This window comes from Pholcus phalangioides, unplaced genomic scaffold, assembly GCF_987345545.1.
Source record: "Pholcus phalangioides strain wild (caught in Gottingen) unplaced genomic scaffold, Ppha-v1.0 ptg000010l_1, whole genome shotgun sequence".
Classification (NCBI taxonomy): Eukaryota; Metazoa; Arthropoda; class Arachnida; order Araneae; family Pholcidae; genus Pholcus; species Pholcus phalangioides.
In genome coordinates, this window is record NW_028301603.1 from 11900082 (window position 1) to 11909868 (window position 9787).

Here is a 9787-nt window from a genome sequence, read left to right on the forward strand (position 1 = left end):
TCAAGTTCTGTGACAGGTATATGTAAGGAGGCGTCCAAAACGAAGTACTTCATAAGAAGCAGACGACAAAAAAGATTGTTTATTCAGCTTAGATCCTTTACGCTCGAAGCCCATGAACTGAACTGGATGGCTAGTTCAGTTCAAGTTCTTTCCTGGGTGTTTAAGAGGAGCTGTCCAAAACGAAGTATTATAGAAGAAGCAGACGACAGGAGAAAAGGAAGACTTTTAATATTTTCATTAATGGAATCGGTAGTGCCATCTATTCTTCACATTAATAACGACTCATGCGGTGTAGTTTCATTCAAGTAAGTAGGACGTTTTATGATTGGATTGAAAATAGTTGTAAACGTAGAACATAGATGGCAGCATATAAATAACAACAGGAGAATTTTCTTTTAGAGGTTTTCATCAAAGTATGGTAGGATGATACTGACAACATAGGTTGGCGATTGGCAACAGTATCATTATTATAAAAGAGATATGGCACGGCACTGTGCGCGGATTTGTTTTTATAAAACAGTGTGCCGCACATAATTATCAATCAATGTGCTGAAATTGATTAGCATGACGGCACATGGGAAGCTCATCGAAATGAAGTTCATTTTCAGGCATAAGCTGCTATTTGGATGCTTGCTGTTGGCTTGGATCATTGGCATGGTATTTACTCGTGAGTATATTATAGTTATTTATCATTTATTATATACACAAGTTCATGATCAATGTGTAATGTCATGGGCCTCCAACGCATCCCCTTCTTCACCACATCATGGACCCCCAACCCCGCATCTTGATATCATGGCCCACCCCAACCATCCCCTTCACAACATCTTGATATCATGGCCCCCCCAACCATCCCCTTCACAGCATATTGATATCATGTTCCCCCCCCAACCATCCCCTTCACAACATCATGCGCCCCAATCCCCCTTCTTGATAATATCATGGTCCCCACCCATCCCCTTCTTCACAACATCATAGGCTACCAACCCACCCCCTTCATAGCATCTTGGGCCCCCAACCCATCTGCCCTTCTTGATATTGAAGGGTTCTTCCTACCTGACTTACCAATTCACACACTTACCCTTGAGAATCGTAGCACAGATCTCATTTAAGTGGAACCCCTCCCCCCATAAAAGCAGTGCTGACAGGGCGATTCTCATTGTTTTCTGTTTTTAATAGGATACATTTGTCACAGGCCTTGGCCTGTATAGGGCCTAAATTGACCTAAACCTACTATTACTGAACCACACATGCACGTCATACATATTTATTTGAAGAAGAATTTCTAACGAATTGGTACATGTGGGAATGTGTGCATTGGCGTACGCAAAGGGGGTGGTGGTTTGGGGTTCTAACACCCCCCCCCCCGAGCCAAGATTATAGTGTTATTTTGCCGGAAAAAACTTAAACCCCCCCCCCCCAGAAGGAAAAAAAATCTTAACCCCCCCCCCCCGTCGAGGAAATTCTGCGTACGCCTATAAATGTATGTGTAGTGAAGTTTGTTTCTGTGTCATGCTTGTGTGTATAGTGCTTCCATCTGCCTGAGAACGTCATGGACGGGAAAGGGTTACTTCAATATCATAGCTGATAGCGTAGTTGCTGTTATTGTGTGATTATACCGCTTTGATTTTTATTTTCGTCAATTTTTAAATTTATTTATGTATAGGCAAAGGTACTTACTTACTTTAATGTGTATAGCATGAACTTAATACAAAGTTTTGTGTTTATATATACCTTTGTGTGCATGACCTAAACCTACTATAAAAAAAGTTGGACATTGGGAGTCCACCAAAGATCACAGCCCTGCACCACGATATTGGGCCATGGCCCAATGGTCAACTAACTAGCTGTTCACATTTGTTTAGTTAACGTAGCCCACAGTTCAATGATAGCTGCGTACAAATCAATCAGTTTTAAAGATACCATGGTATTTTGACTGAGAAGCAGATGCTAAATATCCAATACAGTATTCTGTTAAAGATGAGAACCTAGTTGGAGCGCAGCTGCAAGATATGGGGGCGCCTTGGCCCAGTGTTGTCTCAACATATAAACTCACCCAGGCACAGTCCGGAGGTGGGGAGGGGGGCTCATGAAAATTAGATCGAGTCAACATTTTCTAAAGTAAACGTATCTCACCCAGGGCCCGTCTTAAGAGCATCGTGGGCCTCCAGGCCAAGTGGTTTTCCTGAGGCCTTACTTTGTAAATTCTAGAAAATTTTAACTACATCTCATTTTCGTGAGGTCCCTCTACTGTTGAGGCTCTCGGGCCATGCCTGGGTGGACACATGCGTTAAGACAGCACTCAGAAACATACATTTGCACCAGGCCCCGGCCCTGACATGGCCCCCCCCCCATATGTACCTGAGGTCCCGCCCAAGCCTGGTCCTGTGTTCATTTCAATGGTATTGGGGCACCCAAGCAATGAACTAGAGCTTCCCTGTAAACAGGGCCGTTTCATGAACATCACCAAATCTCTGTCAAGTGATGTTCAGGAGCTATCAGTCAATCAGTTTACAAACTTATTCTAGAAATATCACAAAACCCAGATCTCATGATCATGGGACCCTCTTATGGATGTGTGGACCCCAGGACCTCAGATTGTTTTGCAAGGTTACTTGAGTCCCAAAATGTTAACATGGCTTTTCCCGCAGAGCTTTAAATACCAACCTAGTACTTGACATATTTATTCTCGCAAAATCGCCTGATCTTAAACTGTTCTTAAATTGTTGTGAGGGCACCTAGTGGGGTGGGAGCTGCTTCAAAAAAATTTTGGTCAATCTTTCACATTTGTGGCTGTCTGCCTGTATTGTGCTGTTTCCACCTCACTGTTCACATTTGTTTAGTTAACGTAGCCCACAGTTCAATGACAGCTATACACAAACCAATCAGTTTTAGAGATACCACAATGTTTTGACTGAAAAGCAGACACTAAGTATCTGATACAGTATTCTGCGGTTTGGGGCCTATTTTTTTTCCATTGCCAGACCCAACTTGGTGCTGTTTGCTAGGGTTACTAGCGGGGGTGATTGAGACATCCAATAACTTTTAAAAAGCATCAGTTAGGATGGTATTAATGTCATATCACTTTTGGCGTTGTTGAAAACTTGGCGACAAAAAAAAAGCAAACAGAGTGCCTGAAACTAAGCAAAATTTGATGAATTGTTTGTTCAACTAGTGACAGGAATGTCGCTATATTTTCAGAATTTTCATGCCTTTGCATTATGTTCACATGAAGCCACATGCTTTATTTTTTCATCAATTTCATAATTAGGAGTTGGTCTTAATAATGTGACATGAATGTGTGTGTTATAATCATGTTTCGACTCATTTTTTTTATTATTCTCGTATCACAGTTATGCTCATGAGCAAGAGTAGCCACACTAAGGTTCAATATAGTCAAACACCATTGCCTATGCTGCATCCACTCCAGCACAACCGTTTGCCAGCGCCTTACAGTTTCAAGATGGTCAAAGCGCTCCGCTACTGTAATCCACCTAGTGAAATAACCGTCTCGCATGAAGGTAATTGAAACTACTTTATACTTAGGCCTATCATTTTGCACTTATCGGTACTTTGTTTCTTTCAAAGTTTCTATCGCAATCATCAGCTTCATCAATCCTTCCCCATATTAAGGGAATTTGAATATACCAATTTCTTAAAAATAAATTTCCATCCAGGGTTCTCGTCAGAGTTCATTCCACTAAGTAAACAACCGGGAAATTTTTGTCAGTTATCATAAAGTGCAGAGATCCAGGCAAGAGCCAAATAATATGGTAGAACTTTTTTTTCAGCGCTGTGAAATACAGGATGATCCAATGCTTCTACACAGTTAAGTGGCTTCTCTGGCATATCGCTCTGGATTCACCTGCCTCCACTCGATTCACAACTGAAGATATCTGGCTCCGCTTGATTCGAGGTTGAAAATATATTCCATTGCTCCGTTTGCAGCTGAAGATGTCTGCCTCTGCTCCAGTGCCGTCTTAATGCAGGGGCCCACCCCAGGGGTATATGCAGGATCCATCGTTGTTGGGGTGAAAAATTTTCTTCCTAAGAAACTTTGAGTTACCATCTTACAAAGAGCATTTAAATTAACAGAAATTACTGTACATACTTGTGTATAAGCCGAGTTTTTATGGAAAAATTCTTTCCTCAAGTGGGGGGTTCGGCTTATACTCGGGTCTGTTTTTGGTGAGAAAATATCAACCCCCTCACAAGCAGTAGGCATGGAATTCAGTTCGTGATGAAATTATCATCCGACCCTTCAAAAAGTGTTACATCAACAATGCGATGGACGGGACCGAAAATATATCCTCTTTGAAAGTGACAATGGCTGTGACAGCCCAGATGAGGATAAAAACGAAGATACCGCACCTCCTCTGATGATCTGATGTATTATGATGAGCTTGGAGACTCAGAAGAAACGAATTAAAAAGTTTGAATCATTTTCTATTGTAAATTTCTGTAAGCTATTCATTTTGCATGAAAATATAAGAATTTTTTTCCTTCTTAAATGCATGGATTTTTTGAGGTTGGCTTATACACGGGTTTTCAATTTATTGCGGTCCTGAAGTTGGGGGGGGGGGTCGGCTTTATGGTAGTTACTATAGCATTCCCATACCATACACCTCCCATCGAACATTGTCAATTTCTGTCATCGCCCCAGATGAGGGCTAAACGGTGTCTGTTAATAAAGCATATGAAAGGGGTATTTTCTTTCGATATTCCAATTTTTTCTCCAAAATATTATTTTTCCTAATTTTGGGGAATATGGGTTTCATGACAGCCCCTCCCTCCCTCCCGTGTATGCCAGCTGGGCATGGCTCAAGGACCTCACAAAAATGAGATGATTGAAAATTTCGGCAATTTGCCACTTAGAGCCGCAGAAAAAATCATTTTGCTCGGGGGCCCATGATACTCTTAAGACGGTCCTGCTCCACTCTGATTATCTGTTTAAAAGAGGTTAAACATTAAAAATGTGAATGTGTCTACCGCTGCGGACAATCTGCAGAAAATGATGTTATCAGCCGGATGAGTATTCTGATGAGTCTGAATTTGAAAGCTTTTGACTGAACTGTAAATTTAGTTTTGTGTGTAAATGTGTAAATAAATTTCATCAATTAGCATACCAGTGGATTGATTATTGGTATAACCAGGTAAGTTCTTATTATTTTTCAAATCCGGCACATAATACGCCACCGCGAATTACACTTAGTTTTTTTTCCCCTTTCTACAAATTTTGCATGCGGATTATACGCAGGAAAACACGATCGTATGCAGGACTTTTCCTACTTTTTTGGTTAAAATGTCCTACTTTCTTGGTTTTGTTCTACTTATCCACCAAAACCTATCAACGAAATTCGTATAATTGATTGAATCATCAATATAATACCAAATAATACAAATGTTGTAGATTGCAATTAATGATTATCAAAGCAGAAATTGTATCGTTTTTAAAGTTATTTGTTGAGGGGTGTATGTGGACCCTGTCATTTGCTCAGTTTGAGGGTTCGACAAGTAGAGTCGTCATTAAAAACTTCTGCCTGGTTGAAAAAAAGGGTAATTTTGTATTTACTGCTTCATGGTCTTGGACAGTAACTAGCATTCATCACTCACAATTGTGGTGCACAGTTTGTGTATAGGCGAAACAACAGTTTGTGTTGCAGAGCATGGGTACATGGGCCTATTCTAGGTTTGGTGATTCTGATGCTACCCCACAATAGCATTCAGTTGTCCTCTGTATTTTTAGGATGTGCAGAGGCATAAACAATATGGACGGCTTTTATATAAAAGGAACCAAGCGCCATTTTAACATATACTGACATCTGAAACTATTGAAAGAGATAGGATTTTTTAAATCTAAATAGAACCAAGTGACGTGTAGGCCGTGATGATGTCTGCATGCACTTGAGCTAACTACCAAACTGAAGAGATAACGGAATCAAAGATAACTTTAAATTGCTTTTTCTCAGTTTTGATTTAATGGCGCTTGGTTCCTTTTATATAAAAGCCATCCGTATTTACAACGCTCAGCAAAGAGCTAGTGGCCCACCTAGACTTATTTATATCGGCCCTTGTAATTTACACATTTTGCACTGTGCTTTTGGATGGGGTCTCGAAAGAGTGTCATTCTTAAAAAACTTGCATGTCTTCATAATTTGCTGTGTGCATTGTCGAAGAGAGTTGCCAGACTATGCACTTGGGAAGACTAAAAAAAAAAGAATGTAATATGTATTGTGAGAAAAAGAAAAGAATTATTCGTGGTTGCTAATACCTTAGTTTGGTCAAAAATTGTTTTTGTAGCTAAGTCATTTCGGTCATTTTGCTTTGGCTCGAATCAGTCTTACAGGATACTATTCGTGCTATGAAAATCTACGTATATGAAATTAATTTTCTGTGTGTGTGTGTTCTCTATACAAAACTACAATTTTAGATCGATCGTCACCAAATTTTGCATATATACCAAATGGGACCCGACTTGAACGATAGGCTACTTTAAAATTTCGTCAGCCCAGGGCAAATGCCCCAAATGGGCAAAAAACTGTCCAGCAACAATGATTTTCGGGCCTCAACAATCACTTTCAGAATGTTTACTGTGGTTCCCTAGCAATGCGTTTCTGACATGCATATGCCTTTACAATGGTTTGTCATGTGGCGACAGTGTCCACTGCTGGATGGCGCTGTCCACGTAATAGGGAAAAGAGCGCAGCTGATATAGTCATGCGGCCCACTATTTCTTGTAGGTTCTGTAAATTTAATTGTATAATAAATATTAATTATATCTTTGAATTGTAGAAGGAAGTGTTTGTCTTCAACCGCCTCATTCCCTCTACAGTCACTTCTCTAATCCTCTTAGTATATATATAATAGTTTGACTCCCAGCAATGAGGCTTCTTGAATAGACGTCATAATCATCATCAGCATCACTTTGAGGGTCAGGCAAAGGATGATCCCCATAGAAATAAGTGTTAAAATTGTCGATTTTACTGTAGGAATGCAGAAATTTAGTGGGGGGGTTTTCCGCCACATCAATAATTTTAAAAATTGGAGTAGACCAGGAAGTTGCCATATTGGTTAACTTAGACATGGTTTGTATGTTCCTCAAAGAAAGAGGGAGATATCACATGATCCAAAAAACCTCATTGAAGAAAACCCGGGCAGCGCTGGGTATTATAGCTAGTAAATAAATAAATAAAATAAGATTTTTCAAAAAAAAATTTTTTTTCAAATTTTGTAAAAAGAAAATTATAACGGTTCATCATTTATTCATCAGCACTTACTTTATATTATGGTTTTTTTTTCCAGGTCGATCTCCCAGTAACCATTCCCTGCTGTTTACTGCGATAGTCATTCGCCATGGTGATCGCTCACCCCTTCGTCCTGTGCGAAACCAGTCTCTCATAAACTGCGGCTTGGCCAAGAAGCCGATGCTACTCAAGAAGTACCTCTCAGTGCTGAAATCAGTGAAGAAACGTTCGAAAAAACGTTACCCGTTCACCGTGTTCCCTCTGTACCCACATGAGAGATCTTGCTCTTCGTCTCAGATGACTTTGTTGGGGGCACTGCAACATCTGCAGCTCGGCAGCATGTTGAACAAGGTCTATAACAACAGGCACAATCTGCTGAGCAAGGAATGGTCGACAGAAGATATCAGAGTGTACAGTACAGTTTATTCCAGGACATATCAGAGCGCAATAGCGTTCCTTTATGGTTTCTTGCCCGAATTTGATTTGAACAGATTGAAACTAGTTCCTTCGAATGATGTCACTTTCTGCATGCGTGAGGAATACTGCTCTTGTCCCTTCGCTGATTTTCTGCAGTTTCTCATGGACAAAAAACTGCAGAGACTGGTAGAATCTCACCCTGCCGTCGTCAGGCTCATCCAGCGACTTAACCCCCTTGTCAAATTTGATGTCAATCACTCAGACATAACAACCCCTGGTGGTATGTTCGACAGCCTCATGGGTTATGTATGCCACAATAGCCATCTTCCGTGTTTACCCAATACTCATAATTGCGTGACTATTGACCAAGTGAGAAATGTGATAGCTTTTATGGAATGGCAAGGTCGCCAGTTTGTCGAGGACAGCACACATAAGAGACACGCTTGGTTGAGAATGCAGGGCTTCCTTCTCAACCTTCTTGACCACATGCAGGGCATCTTGAGTGGTCAACGGTCTGAGCGTTTCGTTCTATACTCTGGACATGACACCACCGTCGGTCCTCTAGCGGCGGCGCTGGGATTTGATGATGGAGTGTTGCCTCCTTACGCCTCTCGTATAGTTTTTGAATTGTACAGCAGTGATTATGTGAGCAAGAACCATAAATATGCAATCAGAATAATATATAATGGCAAGGACGTAACAAAGTATACGCCATTTTGCAAGATGCTTCTCAAAAGCATCGCACTCAAGTCTTCCTCTCGAAATGTGTGCCCATTCGAAAACTTCGTCAGATTTGTGAACGAAGACTTCGCCGCCAGAATGAATGCTACGTCTTACACCATTGCGTGCAACACGTCCCGCATTGATATGGACGCTTATGAGATGCGATATAACGCGTATAAGAAAGTCATACATTATTAAGTTCAAATTATTTGTAATATAGTAACATGGAGATATCTGCATTCCGTTTTCAAATCCAGTAATATGATGTCGGGATTATATAATTCCTGATATGAATATGAAAGTAACATTCCAAATATATGAAATCAATATTGCGTGCCAATAACGATGATAGGATAATTTGATTTTAGTGCCGATTCATTCTTACTAGTAATAAAGTAATAAAAACAGGACAAATAGAATATCCACAGCACAATAATCTTTAATTAGCTTTTCGAGGATTATAAAGCCATATTATCAAGGTGGCTTGCATGTTATCGGTGAGGAAACTTTAATTTGAAATTTTTGATAATTTAGTGAATATTATACGTCACATTTATAAAGAGCTTCAACATGGCCCATGCTTTGTGTGGGGGATAATCATGGAGCGGAAATGTAACGCAGTGCATCTAATCAACACTGTGGTGATTGTCTCAGATTGTGATCTTGGTGGAGAGAAATATGCAGTTGATCCTATGTGATTAACTACCCCTTTATAGTGATAATCACCTATATAATTATAATATCTTCGGTCCCGCCACATTTCCCATACAGACCACTTTCGGGTCTGAGCAATTTCGACTATGTTTGTCCCTGTTGACTGAGGGTTTTTGGCACTTTTCATGATTGTTTTTAAAAATACTTAGAATATATATATATATATATATATATCTTTACAGTTTTTTTAGCTAGAAACTTCAACCTCTTTTCTTTCACAATTAACAATTATTTAAAGGTAGTAATAATAATAGTTAATGAGAAATAACTTAAAAAGTATGTTTTAAAGTTTTAAAAAAAGCTCCGCAAAAGAAAACATTTTTCAACATAAAATTTAAAAAAATTCTGAATGAAAACTTACCCAAATGTTGTACAAAATAGTTTTATTAAAAAAATATTGTATCTTTTAAAATGGGCTTTAGCATGATACACTTCAAAACACACATTTGCATGTAGAGCAACACCACAAGTAGAGAGAAACGATGTCACTCTCCGCTTTTCATAAAGAAAATTCTCTTTAATTATTCCCTCTCTTATTAAAATTCTCTCTCTTATTTAATTTTCTTTCCAAACAACATCTCGATCTCCGCTTGGTTATCCAGGCTTTCGTACTTCGTATGAAAAGCGGAGAGTAACATCGTTTCTCTCTATATGTCGCCATCTGGGGGCTAACATCGTAAAGGCTATTA

The 9787-nt window shown here is 39.6% G+C and overlaps 1 protein-coding gene across 1 annotated transcript; it reads left to right on the forward strand.

Annotated features, from left to right (window-relative positions):
- Positions 1-436: 436 nt before the first annotated feature.
- LOC149080927 (2-phosphoxylose phosphatase 1) lies at positions 437-9422 on the forward strand. The gene is made up of 3 exons (XM_089237621.1): positions 437-667; positions 3354-3521; positions 7303-9422. Exons 1-3 carry the CDS (start codon positions 565-567, stop codon positions 8580-8582), a joined length of 1551 nt encoding a protein of 516 aa, XP_089093747.1. The 5' UTR covers positions 437-564; the 3' UTR covers positions 8583-9422.
- Positions 9423-9787: the final 365 nt, after the last annotated feature.

Excerpts from the sequence above, each read along its gene's own strand:
- LOC149080927 (XM_089237621.1), top strand. The coding sequence starts at position 565 with ATGACGGCACATGGGAAGCTCATCGAAATGAAGTTCATTTTCAGGCAT. Across the intron at positions 668-3,353 it reads CATTGGCATGGTATTTACTC|TTATGCTCATGAGCAAGAGT; the intron begins GTGAGTATATTA and ends CTCGTATCACAG. Across the intron at positions 3,522-7,302 it reads AATAACCGTCTCGCATGAAG|GTCGATCTCCCAGTAACCAT; the intron begins GTAATTGAAACT and ends TTTTTTTTCCAG.